The sequence below is a fragment of the Triplophysa dalaica genome, chromosome 13 (genome assembly GCF_015846415.1).
Source record: "Triplophysa dalaica isolate WHDGS20190420 chromosome 13, ASM1584641v1, whole genome shotgun sequence".
Classification (NCBI taxonomy): domain Eukaryota; kingdom Metazoa; phylum Chordata; class Actinopteri; order Cypriniformes; family Nemacheilidae; genus Triplophysa; species Triplophysa dalaica.
The window spans coordinates 7,915,063-7,936,772 of NC_079554.1; the positions used below are offsets into that span (position 1 = coordinate 7,915,063).

General features: G+C 37.6%; 3 protein-coding genes across 3 annotated transcripts in view; 1 reads left to right on the top strand and 2 right to left on the bottom strand.

Annotated features, from left to right (window-relative positions):
* usp24 (ubiquitin specific peptidase 24) overlaps nt 1-7,961 on the top strand; it is a 53,031-nt gene extending 45,070 nt beyond the window's left edge. The window contains 10 exon segments of the mRNA XM_056763902.1: nt 85-187; nt 821-942; nt 1,017-1,130; nt 1,526-1,591; nt 2,096-2,162; nt 2,266-2,344; nt 2,702-2,777; nt 2,974-3,060; nt 3,149-3,259; nt 5,463-7,961. Coding sequence (XP_056619880.1) covers nt 85-187; nt 821-942; nt 1,017-1,130; nt 1,526-1,591; nt 2,096-2,162; nt 2,266-2,344; nt 2,702-2,777; nt 2,974-3,060; nt 3,149-3,259; nt 5,463-5,525 — 888 coding nt within the window. The 3' untranslated portion in view covers nt 5,526-7,961.
* Nucleotides 7,871-15,066, bottom strand: pcsk9 (proprotein convertase subtilisin/kexin type 9). The gene is made up of 12 exons (XM_056763903.1): nt 14,770-15,066; nt 14,280-14,471; nt 14,009-14,132; nt 13,473-13,606; nt 13,254-13,395; nt 12,936-13,132; nt 12,657-12,840; nt 12,085-12,261; nt 9,997-10,145; nt 9,743-9,908; nt 9,468-9,640; nt 7,871-8,891 (listed from the first exon to the last, which is right to left on the bottom strand). Exons 1-12 carry the CDS (start codon nt 14,944-14,946, stop codon nt 8,676-8,678), a joined length of 2,031 nt encoding a protein of 676 aa, XP_056619881.1. The 5' UTR covers nt 14,947-15,066; the 3' UTR covers nt 7,871-8,675.
* Nucleotides 15,067-18,847: 3,781 nt separating this feature from the next.
* Nucleotides 18,848-20,725, bottom strand: bsnd (barttin CLCNK type accessory subunit beta). The gene is made up of 3 exons (XM_056765021.1): nt 20,462-20,725; nt 20,010-20,095; nt 18,848-19,256 (listed from the first exon to the last, which is right to left on the bottom strand). Exons 1-3 carry the CDS (start codon nt 20,636-20,638, stop codon nt 18,986-18,988), a joined length of 534 nt encoding a protein of 177 aa, XP_056620999.1. The 5' UTR covers nt 20,639-20,725; the 3' UTR covers nt 18,848-18,985.
* Nucleotides 20,726-21,710: the final 985 nt, after the last annotated feature.

A 21,710-nucleotide genomic window follows, 5' to 3' on the forward strand; every position in this document is an offset into this window, starting at 1 on the left:
ACGTGACAAACGTTTTTGTCTTCTGTATGTTCTCTGATTTAAGCGTTTAGCACTCAGTACGGTCCGACACACTGTGTTTTTCAGCATCGTCGCTGGAGTTCTGCACAGGCTCGTGAGTTCCTGCATCTTCACAACACATTGGCCCTGATTGTGCTCCACACGGACCTCGCGTCTCAGAAGACGGAGGGTAAGAACGTACAGAGATGTTTGTGCTCATATACACACACAGAGCAGAGTTCAGCCGTTTCTATAGTGAGCAGCTGGTTTACAGACACTCTGGTGATTTGAGTTTAGTTTTTGTTTCGACTGTGAAAAATAGGGTTTTGCGCACTTCAACCAGAAGACACTACATCTGTCCGTCTAATATTTGTGTTAGTTCGTTTTTTTGTTAGTTAGAATTATCATTTTTAAGTTTTACTTAAAATTAATATTTCATATAGGAATTTATAGTCTGTTTAATATTTGACCTGTGTTTATCTGCACTTTATCTTAAATATGTGCTTTTCAGTGATGACCACTATCTGTGTGTGTGCATGTGTGTGCGCGTCTGTGTGTGTGGGGTGTTGAATCGGTGTGTGTCTGTTTTCTGTGTTTTCACCTTTTTTGTTTTTACTTTTATAACTTTTAATATTTTGCTTATAGTCAATATGTTTAATGTACAGCTGCTATGTAACAATGAATGTTGTAAAAAGCACTATATAAATAATCTTGACTTGACTTTACTTAAGCGATTTCTAAGAACTTTATTTATATTAACTTCTAAGCAGCTTGTGAACTCAAAATTTTCAAAGAAATCATGAGGTGTTGTTTCTGTTTTCAGCCCAAGGAGTGTTTAAGCAAAGTTCTTCAGGACTGGTGGCTTCATCTTCTCCTCTCCTGCCTCTAGATTCAGACATCAACACATTGCTCTTCAAATCTGAGGGTCAGACATATCTCATGGAGGTAAACTGTCTGTCTCTCTTTCTCTCTCACTCTTTGACCGCTCAGTCTCTTCACCTTATTCAAATATGTTTCAGGTGATGTTTGCCATGCGTGAGCTGTCAGGCCCTCTGTCGTTCCTCATAGAGATGATAACATATTGCTCCTTCTGTAATGAGCCTTTCACACAGGAAGTTTTGCAGTTACTCAAGGTTCGTACCCTGACAAAAACTGCAATCTAAAGGAATAGTACACCCATCATTTATTCACCCTCAGATTGTACCAAATCTGTTTAAATGTCCTTGTTCTGCTAAACACAAACGAAGATGTTTGTAAGAATGTTAGTAAACAAACAGATCTCATCCCCTATTGATACATTTATTTTCCCTACTGTCACAGTACTATGAGACCTGCTTACGTTACTGACATACTTCCAAATATCTTTCTTTGTGTTTAGCAGAACAAAGATATTTATACAGGTTAAGGTCAACCTGAGTGTGAGTAAATGATGACATCATTTAATTTTTGGGTGAACTGTCCCTTTAAACCTCTAAAATGTGTACTGTCGGAAAACTACAAACAACTCTTGTTTTCATGTGAATTGTAGAACCATCTGGAGACAGCTCCTCCTCATGAGCTGAAGAACGTCTTTCAGCTCCTTCTGGAGATCCTGGTAAGAGATATTCTTTTTTTCTGTTGTATCATGACATCATAGGCGTGAAAAAAGTAAAAGTATGTGTACTTTAAAAACTAAAAAAATATATATCCCATTTAAATGCTGGTGTTGTTATTTTGTTGGGTGGGTTACATCAGGGGTTTTCAAACTGTGGATCGAGAACCTCTTGTGGGTCGCACAGTGGCATGAGGTGGGTCGTGGAAAGTCAGTTGTCTTTTGAAAGACACACAAAAATGCAGTTCAGTCCAGTTAATGACTGGCAATAATAATAACTTTGATATTTTACCATTAGATAGTTTGGTATTGCAGCTTAAATTTCATTTATTCTATTTAAGGAAAATAAAAACTCATAGGTTGTGTATTTTCTCCATATATTTCCATTTCAAAATATTTTGCTGGGTCTGAAGATAGATAATACATGTCTAGATGGATCCTGGAATGAAAAAGTTTGGGAATTGCTGGGTTACATGATGTAACATAGATTTTTCTCTCAACATCTAGATGATAGAGGATCCTCTGCAATCCCAGCGACTCAAACATGCATTTGAAACTGAAAAGGGGCTTCTGGGTAAGAACCGTCTCACATGTCTCTTGTCGGTCTTGTCTTATTATAAAGGACAGCATGGTAGAATATATTTTGTAAACACTTGATATGCTTTTTTAATTTACAGCGTTAATGCATCAGAGCAACAACGTGGACAGCAGCCGTTGCTACCAGTGTGTCAAGTTCTTGGTCACACTGGCTCAGAAGTAAGTGTAGAAGATTAAAATAAAATAAGAGACGGACATTATACAAATCAATATTTTGTCATTGCATGCCAAATTGGACTGGGAAATATTTTCAGTGTACAGAGACAAACAGTTGTTTACAAATTGAATGTGGATGTTTTTGTTGCTATATACTGTACTGTAGTGTTTTTGACTAAATAAGATTAACATTCAAATTTTTGAGATACTGTAGAAAATATTATCTCCAAAATCACCTTTTCAGACTGAGACTGGTTTTGATTTTAATACCAATATGGTCACTGGTGTGAAGTGAATCTTGATATATAATGTTTCTGATATATTGTGGTGTGTTAAGTGTTTTTTCTCTTTCTCTATTAGATGTTCCCCAGCTAAAGACTATTTTAAAGAGCTCTCGGGACATTGGAGCTGGGCTGTGCAGTGGCTACAGAAGAAGGTACAAAGCGGAATAATGAATTGTTGGTCTGTGAACAGACGTAGTAACAGACACTTTAAAAAAACTTGTTATTGATTTAGTATTCAGGAAGTTTTCATCAGGACACAAACTATAACTAAACCAATGTGACTGTGACCACACACACACACTTTTGTTCTGAAACAACAGCTAGTTAAATTCCTCTTCTCTCTTTAAGATGTCTGAACACTACTGGACGCCTCAAAGTAACGTGTCAAATGAGACGTCCACAGCTAAAACCTTCCAGCGCACCATCTCAGCACAGGTACAGTTACTGCACATATAGTCTGGCTGACCGTACATTCATTACAGTCATGTGCTAAATTAGGTGAATGATGTTTGTGTTTGTTTAGGACACATTGGCTTATGCTACAGCTTTACTCAATGAGAAGGATCAGTCTGGAAGCAGTAATGGTTCTGATGGCAGTCCAGCCAATGAGAACTCCGACAGAAGTCTTCGCCAGGTATCCCTCTCTCTCACCTTTCATTTATGACACATTAGACTCATTCCCCGCCAGCCTTTTTCAAAAAAAGTTGCCAGCCTACGCCAGCGTTTTTTAACATTTTCACCCAACTTTAATGGCTCACAGTACATTTTCTGTAAAGAATATATGGACAAACAACATGTCAAATGAAAGAACTGAGTCTCAGCTTTTAAACAAAAGAAACCGTATTCTTCTATCTTCATTGGGTCGTTTATTATCACTCCGTAGATGTGGGTAGGTTTCTTCAAAAATGCATCATTTTGATTAAACAGCTGAGATAATTAATGTTTTTTGTCAAAGATTCCACCCAGATTACGCTCATAACAATCATTAAAAACCGCTAAAACATATACGTACAGTGCAAACAGTACAAACACTGATTGCCGCAATAACTCGTCTTTGACGGAGAACCATTTTTTTTAAATGACGAGATAACTCGTCAATGGCGGTGAAAGAGTTACGATTTTTTTGGTTGATGTTTTCTAGCTTTGTGGTCATCTATATACTAGTATACGAAAAACAACAATGCAGATGGACTGTAAATTTCAGGGAAATTGTATTACATCTTGAACCATTTTGTTTAGCAATATGATAATATAACACTATTGTTAAATATATCAGAGATGAGGCCAATTTTAATTGGGCAGTAGCAATTAAAGAAAAAAATAGCAACTGGTATAGGTCATATATGGGCCATTCTACAGAATTGGTGCAAAATCAGAGTTGGAAACATCTTGAAGTCTATAATTTCAAAGGTACACATTTCTAGTAATTGTGCAGTTAATTTTCATATTGTAATTTCAGAAATTTTTGAAAAAATTTCCTCTCCCCAAATTTTGTCATTACCAAAACACAATAATATATCATTTAATTAAATGTATTATATTTGCGTATTAAGATTTTGGTTAAATCTACTTAGAAAAAAACTATTTTTATAAAATGTTTTCACATGTAAATCAATAATGTGGACAATAAGTTAAATTTTAACAATATTTCAAGTGTAATTTGAGATTTGTTGTATTTTTAATCAAATTTTTCTTTGTAGAAGTCTTTACATTTTTCATACTGCTTTCAAAGTTGAGGATTCATTAGTTTATATATACATTTAACCAAACACTAAAATCATAACATCTAAGTTGTAACTTTGATATACTTTATTTTTGACAAAACATTCCATGTTTCAGACATTTTCAGTAGCGATGGTTATCTTTTGGAAGTGATCACAATTCTCAATACAATTTTCTTAGAATCAGACTTCATCATTTTAAATTAATACAAATAACTAACTATGTTGCACATACGCAGCCAGCACATATAGCAGATACACAAATGACAGTAAATTTCTAATAGAAAATCTACACCTCACATTCTATACCACTACTAAAACATACTTAAATACTAATTATTTGCATAGCTGTACTAACTTTTATTAATTTCCCCATATAAAGGATTAAGTGTTCCCCTTTGTCACTACCGAAACGTTTCGGTCATGACTTGGTAGTGACAATTTTTGAATACTTTTGAGCATAGCTCAAAGATGCTAATCCGCACATGGTTGGCAAGCACAGTTCTGAACAGATGTACACACATAAAAACTACATTTTCCGGGATAACACCCAAAAGTGTTTGCTTTATTGCAAAAAAGATGTTTGGTGATGATGTTCCTTAAAGTAACACACTGATTTTCAGACTTTTTAACACATTTACTTCAAAATGATAAGACAGATCTACTTGTAGTTATTAGAGACAGGGACACGGTAATAATTCTTGATAAAAAATTGACCGGTATATCTAAAATCAGTGTCAACCAATGGACTAAAACATACACGGTAGTGCCAGGTAGTGACATGTTATTTTTTACAAAAATTGTAATCGTTTATAAATAAAATGTAACATAAATATTTTTTTTATAACAATGGGGGAAAACAATGTATTTTAATTTAAGTACCCAATAAATGATAATTTTATGTACAGTATCTGTTAAGGTAACTGATATTTTAAATATTATAGTGTGTTTCAATAGATTTTAGGATCTAAGATTCGAATACTTGAATGTTTAGTTGTTTTTTTATCTGGGACAGCAGTTTGCTCCAATTCTGTAGGAATGGACCATATAAGTTACATTGTAATCTTTTACTTTGTAAAAACTTTTAGTGGTTAACTGTTTCTTTCTTTCTCTCAGGGATCAGAATCGCCAATGATGTTGGGGGATTCTCGAAGTGATTTGGAAGACGTGGACCCTTAACTCTCCCGATTGTTTTTACACAGCGAAACACATACGTTTCCCTCCGACAGAAAGATGTTGAGGCTCCAAAGAGACAATCAGATACTAGCATTTGATCTCGGGACTGGAATTAAAGCGCCTGCAACCAGAAGCAACAGAGGAGCCCATCCGAGCTCTCGCTCTTCAGGTCACCTCGCTGGAGTTGCAAACAGACACGAAAATCTCGAGTTTTTATCTCCCGAGGTCATCGGGTTAAAGCCTGATGGGATAAAGTTAAAGTTCAGGTCTCGAAAGTTCATGTTGCTGTCAGACAAACGGGGCATAATTAAAACGGAGGGTTACCTTTGAAATTTTTACACAGATGCAACTGTGCCAGAGGGGACGTTTTAACGGAAATCAAGTCAGCGTGTATTTGCCAATGTAATTAAGTAGATACTATTCATGAGATATGTAAAGATGTGTTCCATACGTGTAATTTCAAATGTAAAATAATATTTTTAAGAATCCTTTACTGATTTTTGTTCTGGATCTGTTTGAGAGGTGCCTCAAATTTGTTCAAAGAGGAACTTGCCAAGCCTTTGAGAGTCAAATCACACATTTTTTTTCTTTCTCGCTGGTATTTTTTTAAATGCACTTTATAGTTGAATTCAGTTTGAGACAATGGTGACAATGGTGGAAATCTAACAGCATGCAGGGAAACCAGGCCCAAGACGACACAATCTGTATGCAGGAAAGAAATATTACAGCGAACATCTGAACTTACCTTATGGTGGCAGATCAACAAAGATGCACCCCAAGAGATATGCAAGCACCGTCTCAACACAGAAATATGAGAAATGCAGAGAAACACTATTGTGTGCGGTGCTGTAAAATGTGCAACAATCGGCAGTTTATTGCTTGTATCATTCACAAAGCGTCTCTCACTATGTCTGTCTGTTACGCGTCGCTCTGAAGTGGTTGTCCGGAAGGGTACAGGTGCTTGTCTAAGTAGTACAATTCATAAGCAAGGGACTCTGAACTGACCATGGAGATGCTTTTCAGGGGTTTATTTTGCCAAATCATTTTGTTTTGTTTGTATGCTTGCATCTTTGTGCACAATGCAAACCGAGACGAGTTGAAGGACGAGGTAAGGATAGCGCCAATAAAAAAAATATCTTAAAGCAAACTAAGCTGGATCTCGTCCTAGTCAAGCTGGGGTTTTTTTTGGAGAGGTGAAACAGCGAAACCAGCTGGTTTAAAGAGGATGAAGGGAAAGTGATGGGAAGATCTCGGAGTGCAGTAAAGTGCCTTTATTCGACTCTTCCCCCTCACTTGCTTGTGTTCTGACCTCTAGTCAAACATTTGGACACGCTGTGCATCGCCTGAACTCACTCACCGTTACTAAAGCAACACACACACTAGCAAGTTGGAATCTAGCGATGCCTCAGCTGAGGAAATGGACACACGCAGCGCCTCGTGCGTCTCTGTTCGAAGCCGGCCAATGGATTCAGCTTACGTTTGCTGCTTATTTCGTATGTACAGTAGTTTAGATTAGGACACTTAGCGACATTTAATGTTTACAGCGGAAAGACCTCAACGCCATCTCACAAGCGTTTGCTGAAAGTGTGAACCACGCGCTGATCTTTACCTCACATTTATCCGCTCACTTGATCATCAACTTTCACGTTGTTGCTTTCTTGCTCTGCTGCTTTGCATGTCTGTCCACGAGTTGTGTGAGAGACTATGGGCTGAATAAAACAGCTTGATCCGTCTAGGAGACCTAGAAGGTCAGCTTGGCCAAAATGGGAGACCACCCAAAGATCAGACCGGAGACCACCAGATTGGTTTAGGCTGTTTTTTACAGCGGGATTATTTGATTCTTTGTCATGGTGTCGGTCTTTTAAACGTCAGCAAAACACTGCAGTATTTACAACTGCCTTTGAACGAATCAACTGGAAATCGACTGTGGTTCATTGGTGGTTTGGGTTTTAGGATCATCAGAGATTTTTTAACATGCCTGAAGACTGGGTTTAATAAAGATTGAGGGGGTAATTCATCAGATCAGTGCCTTCCTACAAGGCACCTCTATTTTATTTGCTGAATTATGCACATGCACATAATCACATATTTCAGCTCAACTGCCTGCATTGGTTTTCGATCGTATGGAGTTCGTAGGGTGACTCGAGCGACACGGTGTGCTTAAACTATACGTTAACCCTTACTTTTCCCTACACCTGGAGAAGCTGTACCAACCTCACAGTAGATCTTTGATCAGGCTTGTGTTTTTAAGCTTGGTGTCAGGACAGGGTTGAAGAAAGGGGTTTTTAAGTGGTGACTCTTTGATTCATGCTGCGAGTTTGTATGATGTGTAAAGAAATCTGTTCATGCATGTTATAACCACATTTTAATTTGTACATCAGAGTTTCACAACGAAAACCTTTGATATAAACGGATAAAACTGGAATGCGCAACATTTCACATGCCGTGTGGTTTTGTGTGTCGAGTTACTGTGTCAAATTTCAAGTTTTTTTTTTATGATTGATGAAGTGTTTCTTTGTATAAAACAGATCATGTCAAACATATTTACAAAAATAATTCTACAGGTGCATGCAACAAAGAAAACGGTCTTGCTAAATAAATCTGCAGGTAACTTCAACCCTGTTACAACCATGTTACCACGACTTGGAACTGTCTTAATGCAGTTTTTTTTAACCATCATTTGTTATTTTCAAGCAAGATACACTAGAATAGATAACAAGATTACACTTTTTAGCCTCAATTAAGCTCAATATGGCCAACGTATACTGATAAAATGTATGCCTTGCATGAACTGTAAAATTGTCTGCCAAACGTGTAATTGTAACCACAACATGTCGGTTTGTATTTATGAAACAGTATTTTCACTTTTAGGCAAGAAAATATATTTTTGTGCAATAATGCTAGTAACAGGGTTGAATGGAAGTTTTAAAAAAATGCAATGTATTACAGCCTTCTTAACAGCGAACGCTTCAATAATTTCTGTATATAGTTCAAAGGAATATATTATGACTAATAATCATATAGTATTCCCTCCTGTCTTAACTCTCCCCATTTGTGATATACTGTACCTCACACCCTCATATTATATTTCAATTGTCTTTGGTTATGTCCAGACAGCAGGAAGGAAATTGGTACAAACATACATATATCCCCTCAGACGTCAGAGATCTCTTCAGAGGTCGTGATGACATCAGCCCGCTGGAGGGGGCGGTGTCTGCAGCAGGTGGCGATGGACGCAGCACTTCTATCCCCTCCTGATGTTACAACTACGCAAGTGTTTCCCAGGCCGTATGCACCGTGAATGAAAGGACCACGTGAGAGAGCCTGACAGCCTGTTAATGTCCATGAATCATCACATGAAACCTCCACCTGAAAGACAGAGAGAGGTGCCATAAGGGAACAACTATACTATGAGATGAAGTTGTCCTGCTTTGATATAGGTCAGAAAATTGCTTTGGCCAGAAGGGTATCTTGGGGCTCTACTTTTGTTGACGTGTCATGGGATTGTGAAAAAATTCAGATACTAGCTTTATCACTGATTCTGTTCATTGAGCAATGTTGCAAAGGATCAAAAAGAGACTACTAGAGCAAAATGTCATTGCGAGCTAAGATAAATGTTTTTGTCTGCATTGATCATAAATGTTTTCCTATGATAAAGACAATGACATTTGTTTTGTTGGATATTTATCCGGAGAATCTGCTGTTTAATATAGCCATGGATACATTCAGAAAGAACAAAATTAATTTAGTTAATTTGCGGCTCAAAAACATTTGATGTAGGGGGATATTTATTATTACTTTGGGGTCATGGAGATATGAAAGCACAATGGAACAGATGACCTGAGATTTGACAAACAAACCTTAAATTGTAACTGATAAAATGTTGTTAGACGCTTTTATTTTGTATGAATGAAAGAAAGCAAACTTCTTGTAAGAATAAGTCACCTGTGTGCTCAAACCCGTTGAGTCATGTTCTTTCACGTGACACTCCAAAGAGGGTGCATGGCAGCAAGAGGCGTAGGACGTCACACCCCTACTAGCTGGACATGCCCTCCGGCTGCCATGCAGAGATCGATCAGAGTCCGATACATCTCCGGATGAAGAGAAAAAACTGCAGCCTATAAGGGGAAAATTGACTGAAATGTTTAACGACAACCAGATAAAAGTATAAATAATATTAAGTCATAGCCACTGCATGAAGTGTAAAAGGTGTTTGTCACCTGTGAGCTGATGATCTGCGTTGAGACATTCTGCACGCTCTCCTTTCTGTGGACTCTCCATCATCTGGCATTGAGCATTATGGCCTGTACAGCAGCGAGCGACAGCGTACACACCTTGCCCTCCATTTCCATTGACGGCAATACACTCTTTCTTTCCATCTCTCTCCTGTCAGAGAGCAATTGTGTGCTTTTCTGATATTCTCTGATGAGCAAAAACTGGATATACTGTTTGTCTCTCTCTGTCTGATACTCACTTCCATTCTTTCTCCAGCTCGTACTCCCTTAAGTGAGAAACTGGAACAGCTCATCATCTCTTCACCGCGGCGACAGCGTGCCACAGCTGTCGCAAAACCCATGACCCCAGACCTCTCAGACCACACGGAGCGACAGAGCAGAGCCTCCCCTGCAACAATAAACAAAAATATACAGATGTTCGCTTAACGTTCAGTTAACACAACATTTACAATACACATCACATGTAAAACAACCAAATACGTGTGATAGGAACTATAACTCGACTACAGGACTGTAGGATATGGTACATATATCCTGGTGGCCAAAGAATTGACTCTGATCTTTGATGAATTTTACTGAAGTAGAATGTAGATGGGTGTGTGATTTTGTACGATGCACGCACACTTCTTAAAGGTGCCATAAATTGGCCTTGTTTATTGTTTCATACTGTTGTATGAGGTTTGTGGGTGAACCAGAGTTCACTGCCATCCAATCTTTCTTCACTTGGAAGATGTTGCACGGCAGCTGGTACTTTGCTGAACCATTTTCTCAATTCAAAGCCCCCTTCTCCATTGGGCTGCCTGTGTTCTTTTACGTGTCGCTGTAATGTAGTGATGAACCCAAGGTGGGGACAGCGAGGAGTGATTTGTTTAAACTGAGGCCATTGAACTGGAAGGAGCAATCAAACACCACCACCATTCTTTCCATTATAGCTCACCATATGCTGGGGGACAAACCAGGTTTCACCATCTTTGTCCCTCTCTTCTGGGCTGAGATCTTGTACTCTCCTTTACATTCTGAAACGGCAGAATAGCCACTTGCCACAGCCTTTCCACATACAGCTCAGCCGTGCAAGGTAAGGTATAAATGTGCAAACACTGGTTTGGTTTGAGTCTAGGCACCACTAGGCTGGTACGTCCCTGAAGGGTCCATCCTAGTTTGCTTCTAATAGCCCATGTTTGTGAATCCGGCCCCTGATTTGTATGTTTCGATGGATACGTGACAAATTGATCATTGACTAAACTCAAAATATGGCATTTTAATACACAATCATTTATGTTTACATGAAAAACCAAGTCATATACACTCACCTAAAGGATTATTAGGAACACCTGTTCAATTTCTCATTAATGCAATTATGGTGGTGGTGTAATGGTGTGGGGGATGTTTTCTTGGCACACTTTAGGCCCCTTAGTGCCAATTGGGCATCGTTTAAATGCCACGGCCTACCTGAGCATTGTTTCTGACCATGTCCATCCCTTTATGACCACCATGTACCCATCCTCTGATGGCTACTTCCAGCAGGATAATGCACCATGTCACAAAGCTTGAATCATTTAAAATTGGTTTCTTGAACATGACAATGAGTTCACTGTACTAAAATGGCCCCCACAGTCACCAGATCTCAACCCAATAGAGCATCTTTGGGATGTGGTGGAACGCGAGCTTCGTGCATCCCACAAATCTCCATCAACTGCAAGATGCTATTCTCTCAATATGGGCCAACATTTCTGAAGAATGCTTTCAGCACCTTGTTGAATCAATGCCATGTAGAATTAAGGCAGTTCTGAAGGCGAAAGGGGGTCAAACACAGTATTAGTATGATGTTCCTAATAATCCTTTAGGTGAGTGTATATCTGGTGTGGCATGATGGTGAAAAAATATGAAAGAATTTTCATAGCTTTATAGTGAACTGTTTATCTAAGAAATTGAAGCCAACCTACTGGTTACCAGTATAAGGTATACAGCTCTGGAAAAAATATTTTTACAAATATCTTTTTCTAATTCACCATTTATGGGTATGAACATGAACATTTTGTTTCCTTCTGTGAACAATTGACAAAAATATATAAAGATTCCAAATAAAATAAAATATTATTCATATTTCCATTTCTTTGCAGAAAACTGGATAAACTGTTCAAAAAAACAAAAAAAGTTTTGCAGATCTTGAATAATTAATTCACAATTAATATGTAAATAGAACAGCACACTATTGCAAATCTATATCAATCAGATAATTATAGTATCATCATAATCTTGAATACCAGTTCATTAATCTATTTAACCCCTATTTCTCTGCACAACTTTTTCCATCTGGAACCTCTGACCTGTAAGTGTTGAGGTTGGATCGGGCAGGGCGACCACCATGTTGGGTGTAGTGAGACGGTGGTTCTGGGGTAGAGACTCCGGATTCATGACCTTTTTCACTGAATAATAGAGAAGCTGTTGCAGAACCTCAGCTGAGCTGGAGTTTGGATTAAGGTTGAGGAGCACCGCTGCTATACCTGAGAACAGACATTAAACAGGTTAGATGAAAAGTTGCATTGGCCATTTTGTCAGTCACCTTGGAATCCTAGCATCATGGATGTAGCAGCATGTATGTGCAGATGTGCTGTATCTGCTAAGGTTGCAATTGTATAAGTGTGCACTTTGAAGCCAAAAATAACTTATGTGATGTCCATGAAACAATGTAAATTATTCAACTCAGCCCAGATAAAATAAAAACAGATTTTATCGGTTCATTAACAAGCTAATAAATAGTCATCTCAAATGGGTGAATTACAGTTTTTTTTATTCTAATGTTTTTAATGAGAAAAATAAGTGCGTAATAAGACGACCTGAACAAATTGATATTGATCAGATGTCATATTTATAATATGTGTAGTTTGTGTAAGCTAACCAGCAACATGTGCAACTGCCTGTGACGTTCCACTCTTGGTGGTGAAACAGGTTGGGCAGTCGCTGGACGCACTGATGATGTCATCACCAGGTGCAAAAACATCCACACAGCGGCCCACATTAGTGCCCGTCGTCCCCGTGTTCACTGGCTGATCATCAAAATTAATAGCCCCAACTGTTATCACCTGCAGCAGGGTACCAACAGATGTCAGCGTGGGGTTATATTGACAATAAGGGCCTTTCTAAAATATTTGACCTACTGAGAAATTTAGACTTGTACCTCAGGCTCAGAGGCTGGTGAATATAGGCAAGCATCATCTTTGTAGTTACCCGCTGCAGCAATAACTATAGCCCCAGATTCAACCATTTTTCTGCATGCGGTGTTGAGAGTTCGACTAAATCCTCCTGCAAACGGCAGCAGCAGAATCACAGGGCTGATGGGCTGGGCCGTCAGTGATGACTGTATGTACTCCAGACCTGAAACAGAGTTGTGTCACTTTAACAGATAGTTCGAAAAAAAGTAATACTATCAACATTCATTAATTTATAGAAGCTTTGATTTGTTTGGTTTATTTATTTGATTAATTTAGTTGTTTACCTGCCAAAGCTCCTGACACGGTACCCTTCCCTTGGCAGTTCAAAACTCGAACGCTGTTTAAACTGGTACCCTGAGCCACACCTGAGTCCCGCCCACTTACCACGCCTGCTATGTGTGTGCCATGACTGTCACACTGACTAGCCTGTGGGGAGAAGACTAAAGGAAGTATTGGGCATATAATGATGAGATTATTTTCTAAAAATATGTACATTTACTAACCTGTCTGTTAACTCTGACCCCATCCTCCTCTGGCACACTGTTGAAGTCTGTCACCATCACTTTGCCCTCAATCTCACGGTGACTTAAGTGAACACTTGTGTCCATGAGAAATACCCCCACCTGTGCACCATCATCTACAAACACAAGCATGCTTAATAAAAATCGATAGCCAAACAGGAGATAAAACTGAAAATATATAATTTGTTAAGAAAATGGAATAGCAGTCATTTGTGACATGATATGACTTTCTTTTCCATCAAATGCCAGACTTAGAAAGTTTACCAGAAAGTCTAAGCTGCTGTCTCCTATACAAATGTCTTCCATACAAAGTGGACATTACAAGGCACAAAAATATTAATATTAATAATAAAAAGCACAATAAAATGAATCCTTACATCTTGATTTTTCTAAAAAAAATATATGTTTCTATGGAGAAGGAATCCTCCGGTATAAAACTTTAAAGTCTTGGGGTACAAAGCAGGGTAAAACTATTTTCTGGGTAATAAACTTGTTCGACAATGTGAAAGACATCTCACTGGGTGGTGAGTATTTTCCAGTCTGGTGCTTGTTTTGAGTGATGCGCTCCAGGTTCCAGGGGATGCTCTGAGCAAAGATAGAGGAATCCTCTTCAATGTATTCCACATGAGGCAGCTTTACTGCCTGCCAAAAACACAGGACAATGGAATGAAAGATGCCCGTTTTACAATAGATTGTTTTTTCAAGTTTTGTTTTTTGTCAGCTATCAAGCTCATCAGCGAATTAATATAGGCCTATGAACACAACAATGAGAGCAGGTGTCTTAATTACCATGTGAAGAACATCACTGCTCATCTTAACTAGAAATCCGTTGAATACTCCAGAATAGCTATGCGTGATTTCGATCAGGTATCCGCGTTTTGCTGCTTTTGCGCGGAGTCTGCGCGCGGTGCGCTCCACCTGGTTTACGTGCGTTCCGTTCCGCATCACCACAATATACTGTCCTGGCATGCGCCATGCGTCCTGCGTGTAAAACATGGGTACTTGATTTACGAAGGGTTTGATATGGTCAATAAATACATGGATTTATAAGTTTTAAATCGTTTTCTTTATAGGTCTACATGAGGTAAAGCTGACAATTTATTTGATATTGCGGTAAAATCAAAATCCTCAGTAAAAAGTGTAACTGTTCGGTTATAAAACTATTCCTATAATCCTAAAAATACGATTATATTTATATTATACAAATTTAGCAAAACAATGCATTTAAAGATTTTAGAATGGATTTAGTTTGATGGCACGTCGAAGTTTTATAACTTACCTTAGTGCACCTGTAAAACTGGGCAGAGGGTCCGCTGTCTGCTTCAGGCTGACTGTCATCCTGCAGAATGAGAGACAAGATCATCTCTTCATCCTCAGTGTAGTCTTCATCACCTTCAACCACAGCCACTAGACCCAGAAGAAAACTTAAACAGCAAGCAGTCACAACTGCTCTCATTCTGAGCTCACTTTTTGCCTTTTACACGAAAAATAAAGCAATAGTTTAAAATTCCCTTTTGGGAAGATGTGATGACGCAGGCGTCTATTGCAGAACGATTTTGTGGGAAATTTAGCCTCATTTCACTTATCAAATGTGAAACTGTGAGTGAGGTGGGGCTTGGTGACGTTTCACTATATCGAACGATGTCTTGTCAATGAATACTCCTAAAGAGGCTCAAATTACAGTTCATCGCGCCAACACAAATGTCTTAAGAACAACCCCACAGACCTGCGCAATGATGTTTAAATATTGAATGAAACTTGTAAAACACGAGTTTATTGTTTTTTTGGTTGAGTGACTCTGGTTATATTCGGTTATCAACCATGGGTTCACACTGGTTTAGATGCAACGTGTAGCTATACCTTGAATGCAATGTACAATTGTTGCATCCGGATATAAACATGCTATAAACATATGTAGATATATAGTAGGCCTATTTGTAAACAATAAGGTTTTGTAACGGCTTATGGATGTCTCCAGATTTTCGTGGTGGTGTTTACATATAGCCTACCTGTAATGCAATATTCACATCTTGATATTATGTTATAGCACAAAATAGGAGATCATATGTGCGCATTTATTGAACTTACGTCTTTAGGCTGCTTTTATCGTGGCCTCACATCGTCCTCTGTTGGCTCGAGAGCGGTATTGAAGGTCAGCTGAAAAAAATCCTATAGGCCTTAAGTTTAACTGTGATTTACTTATTTTATTCGGTGAAACAATTTTTGTTTTAAAGCTGTGAAATCAATGCAATATACTGTTTAATTTGTGTAAATTTATGTAAAAAATTAAGTAAATCTGAATAACTAAAATAATTCAGTTATTATTAAAAATATAACTTGTTAATTGAATACTTATTTATTTTCATTAAACAAACTTTACATAAAAATTATATACGTACATTTTAGAAAAATTAACTGTTGGATTTTAATCTTTTTTTAATGTGTCAAATTGAGAAAATCACTTAAATTATTAAATTATTTTAAAGGTTCTATTTTTAGAAGTTATACGTTTTATTTTATTTTATTAAATTAATATAGCTGTTTATTTTTGTGATATTAACTTAGCCACTGAAGTGTTTTAACAAAGAAATAATATTATTATGCTGCTATAGCCTATTCACTCTCAAAAAAATATGTGTTATTTATTATAACAGTTCATGCTTTTTTATGTGTATATGTTGCTCCAGAAATATTGTGTGTTGTATTCAATTGTTTCATAATGTAGTCTTTTAACATGTGCACCTAACATGAATTAACAATAAAGAAAAATAGGCTATATGATAAAGTCATCAATACTAAAATATGGACGGACAATGTAACTTTTTTGGAAACTTGGGAAACTTTTTAAACTCAAACTCAAAAAAAGTTCTAGTGCTTTTCTTCATTCTTCAGTAGTCATCCATAAAATGAATCCGTAAAATGTGAAATAATTTTAAAGGGGTCAAATGACACGGCTGAAGCCAATATTATCATTTGTTTTAGATAAAATGCTATGTGTACACACGATTTAAGGTTCAAAAACGCAGTTTTTTCCATATACTGTGCATGTTTGTATCTCCTCTTTGCCTCTCCTCTCTGAAACGCACAGATCTTTTACAAGCTCATCGTTCTGAAATGCGAGGTAAGCTATGAATGGCCAGCTAACCAGTGCGTAGTGATTGGTCGAATACTGCAATAGTGCTACGGAAATAAAACGCCTCTTACCATATTTAGAACATCAGGTTCCAAAGCAATTGTACTGACAGGCACTTGCATATACCTTTGGTCGGTCATAGTCAAATCAAACCTTGAATTGACGTAGATTTGTGGGGTTGTTGTTACACAAGGCGTTTCAGGCAGGTCTGGATGAGCATTAGATAGAATACATTCCATTTTCTGACATTTTAATTTTTGAAATATTTCTATCTGAAATATACATGCATGGGCAACTTATAAAACAGCAAAGACACAGAAACATGTATTCACGCCATATGACCCCTTTGAATTTGTTTTGTAATGACAGGAATAAATCCTTAAAAGCATTTAATCAATAGGTCAAAAGGATTTTGGCTAATAGAACCTTTAACATCTGAAGATCCTTTCTTGGCATGGTTCCGCCATCTTGTCTTGTCTATTCTTGGTCTTGGGGCGGAGCCATGACATAGCCTAAGGTTCTTTGTGGAAAGAGAAGTTGGGCCTTAGAGCTCCTCTCACCCTCTTTCCGAGTCTCGTCTGTGTTTCTCGCCCTTTTGGTCTCGTTAGCTTCCCTTAGTGTTTGATCTCTGTCACCTGGTCCTTATTAATTATCCTTTGTCTGTCTCCCCTTTAAATAGTCCTCATGTTTCATCGTCCTGTGCTTGATCGTTTTGTATCATACTTAGTCGTGTCGTGTCGTGTCGTGTCGTGTCGTGTCTAGCCCGTGCTAGTCTTGTCTGTGGATACATTACCTTCCATGTTCTTTGTGATGTTGTGTCGGCTAGTTTTGGTTTCGTGTTTTCCCCCTTGTCGGTTTTTGTTTTGCCGTTTGTAGAGTCTTGTGTTTAAATAAATTATTTGTTAACCCCTTCATCCCTGTGTCTGCCTATAATGGGGTTCTCTACATTTAATGACACTTTCTGTTTCACAAAATGTTCTTTGTAGAAATCATTAAGAGCTCTTTGCAGAGCAAAAACGCTTTTTCTATGGCATTACTGTGAAAAACCTTTTGTAGCACCTTTTACAAGTGTGTTTGTGTAGAATAATTTACAGGACTTTGGGGGTGAGATGGATTGTTTTGTTCTAAGATGCAGGTTTTTCCTCACTAAAACTAAAAGTGGCTAAACTAAAACAATTCTACAAATCAAGTCATTTTCAAACAGACATGAAACCATATATGGTTGTATTTAGTGTTTGATCTGATATGGTCTCTTGTCTCATAGCTTCTGTGAAGAATCTTTCAAAACAAAGATCTCTGAGCTCCACATTCCAAACCGCTCATGTCTCACTATACTCGCATGGTGTCAAGATTAAAGGTCACCAGTGCATGTATTTGATCACCTGTAAATGTATCACCTTTATTTACCTTACAACAGAACAATCCTCATTTTTAAAAAAGTTTTTAAAGATTTACCTATATCTGGATTTTGTCCACATACACATTGAAAAGACAAGTGTAAACGCTCTGTAAATCCCATCTGCTTGTTCAGATCACAGAGATCGCATGTTAATGACAAATATAAACGAAGCCTGTATGAAAAGGTACACGACTTCAACACTGAAGGAGCAGTTCACTTTAAAAAAGCCCCCATTGACATCCCATAGTAGGAATAAAAATTATGGAATGTCGATGGGGAGTTATTTTGAGGTGAACTATTCCTTTATTAAGGGGTGTCAGAATACACAATTATGGGCTAATACCACAATAATCATATTGTGTTCAACACAAATCATAATATTGTAAACTATTCACCGCCCTTTTAAATATATGCCCAAATAATTATTTGACCAAACAAAAAACAAAACACAAAATAAACAAAAACAAATATAAATTTGACTCATATCATCAGTCAGTTTCATTATCGTAATATTGCTACCGTAAATTATTTTGCCCACCATAACCATGTTGTTAAAATGTGATATTTTGGCACCCTATTAATCTCATTTATATTTTTCTTTTAATTGAATCATATAAATTCATATAAAATAACTAAACCAATATTTGGTGTGAGTTGTAGCCCCAATTTAATTTATGCTCAATCTGATTGTTATTATCAACATTTGTCATTTTGGCTTTTCAAAAATATTTTACAAAAATCAAACTCTTACTATTTTATCCAATTATATTTAATGCTCACTAATAGAAGAATCCTAAAATATTTATAAATAAAATGAATACAAAGTAAAACTGCTTCTTTTATTTTGACCTCCTGAGGATGACGAAAAACATTTTCTTGAGGTCAAAGCACCTTCCTTCACTGACTATATACTGAAAAAAATAAAACCCCCAAATTTTGTAGCATATTTGTGGAACATGTCAACTATTCACTGTCCAGATCAGATGTATAACATGAATCATCCACTTTCCCATAATACATCTCTCTGTCAGTGCCAGCAGGTCCAAAAGTTCGGCTCTCTGGCAGTGGAGTGCTGGAGGAGGCCAGGGTTCTGTCTGAAGACCTTTGAGATGGGTGAGGAACAATAGCACGGTGTTGGTTTTTATCTTCTGTTTGCAGTTGTGGATCTGCGGATATATCTACTTTTTCAACATCACAGAATCCAGCCAGGGGAGCTTTTACTTGTTCTGTTGAACTACAAAATAAAAAATAAGGCAGGCTTTTAAATGGTTGCAAAAGAGAATTACTGAACATAAACATGTATTGACCCGATATGGTGCTATTGAAGAATACAAAATCATTATTGAAAATAAATCTGGAAAAAAAATTGTAGTGTTGTAAGCACTTTAAATGAAAAAGTACACAACAAGTTAACAACGTTTTTCTAATTAGTGTAAGTATATTTCTCAAAGTATACTTTTTATTTTTAGTATCATAATAGTACTTGAATAAACATTTTTGTAAGGGAGGCCACCAAGACATCAAGGTGATGTGCTTGAAATTTACTGAAATTTTTGCGTATGTTCAATGATGTATTCAGATTTATATCACAAAATGGCTGTTGAGTTTTCAAGTTTCAGCTCCTTCTCATCAATAATTTTACAAACATATTCTTATCCTACAGAACATAATCACATTTTCTGGCTTCTAAGATTCAATTAAGCAACTGCGTAACCTAGTTACGGCGAGAGTGATTTTAGACTGAGAAAGTAATGAGTCTTGATGGACTCTCAAAATGCACAGACCCCCACCCTATGTAACATAATGACAGACCAAGGAGAAATTGAGTTAGAAAGAATGGATAAGAGGAGGGGGTGCAGTAAACCAAACCCATTCATTCTTAAAAACAAAAGCATATACTTAACAAAAATGAAACTGCAGAGTAGTTGTTTAATGAATACATTAATTTTGAGCATTGCAATGCCTTATTAACAGATGTTAACCAGACCTTTTTTCATCCAAGCTTTCAACAGCACATGGATCTTGTCTTTCAGCTGCACAGAGCACTTCCTTCTCCGGTAGTATGAGAGTCACCTAGAGGACAGCCCAGAATGCAACACTTTACACTCTTAACCTATTCCACTACCATTTTTCAGCATTAAAGGGTTGAATTACAAGTTAGGGCTTTACAGTTGAACGGCAACAGAACCATAAGAAAACCAGGAACGAATCTTGAAACATTATACAGGAAAAAGGCGGTTTACTGAACATGAGAATCTTTGAAGAACCATTAATTTGATAAAATGTCTAGACTTGCAATGCATGCACAAGTTTAAGAAATCTACCAAAGAGTCAGTAGTAAGGTTGACATCAAGGCACAAATACAAACAAAGCACTTGTTAACTTATACACCGTATAACCATACAAGTAATCCATAAATTACCCCCTGACCCTCCTTACCTTGGGGTAACACTGACACAGCGACCAAATTGTTCCTATTCCCATCAGCAGTACTCCCATAGCACAGAATGTGGCAAAAACCTGTGGCTCCTCTACAGAAATCATGAACATACCCAACGCCACCAGGGCCATCCCCAAAACGATGAGCCCATAGCGGTACGGCTGGTTCTCGGCCATGGACGTAGACTCGGAGGTTCAACACCTGTGCAAGTCTGGAGCTTTAAGGCTGTTCCTTTAGAGGTGAAGGTCTTCTTCTAAAGGAAGAGTGACTGACAGGGCACAGGACCAGTTGGTTACCAAGATCCGGATCATTAAACCTGTAATGGGCATTGGTCAGGTGACCTTCCCCTAGGCAGAAGTTGCACTCGCTTGAGCAATCGTAATACACTCTTTCCAAGAATACTGGAATCTTAATGATTGAGTAGACAAGAAAATTTAAACCTTAAGTTAAGAGTTGGGATCGAAAATAAATTTCAATTCTGGATCTGGAATCAATAAGTTAGAAATTGCATGCTTGATATAAATTGAAATTCCTGTAAACAATTCATTTTAAAACATTTGCATGTGTTAACTTCTGATCTGCTCAAAAAAAGCCCTGATAAAAATAAACACATTTTATTATAATTAGTGGTGGGCCGTTAACGGCGTTAACGCCGTTAACGCAGTGAGACTATTATCGCGCGTTAAAAAAAATGTCGCCGTTAATCTATTCTCAAAGTTGGGTTGGCAGCTGGGACTATACTACGCAAGCTATGATGACTTTCACCTTGATATTTTAGCGCGGATGTATACCAGCTTAACTGCACTGTACGCGGCGAGAACGATATTTTTCAACTCGCGTCATTCGCGGAAGCAGAAGCCGGCTCATCATCTCATAAGCAGGGCTTCATTCGCGTGATTCGCGCAGCAAGTAGGTCTATCGCCTCTTTGCATTAACATATAAATCACTCGCGCTTGACACGCCATTCGCGTTTGGTCTGAACACAACATCACGTTACTGTGAAATTACCGCATCAAAAGTGACGTGCTAACATGGATGCAGCTATGAAGCCGCCGGGTTTGCTTCAGGGAATATTAATTTTTAAGAATCTTCCCAATAGAAACATCGACAAGACTAAGGTTGTTTGCACCTTGTGCAATGCGGAATTGGTTTAAAAAAAACACTTTCTCTCAACAGGTACTGGTCTAGCTTTAGTTGAAACCAGTAACTTTGTATTGAGATCTGCTAAATGACTAAATGTAAATGTAC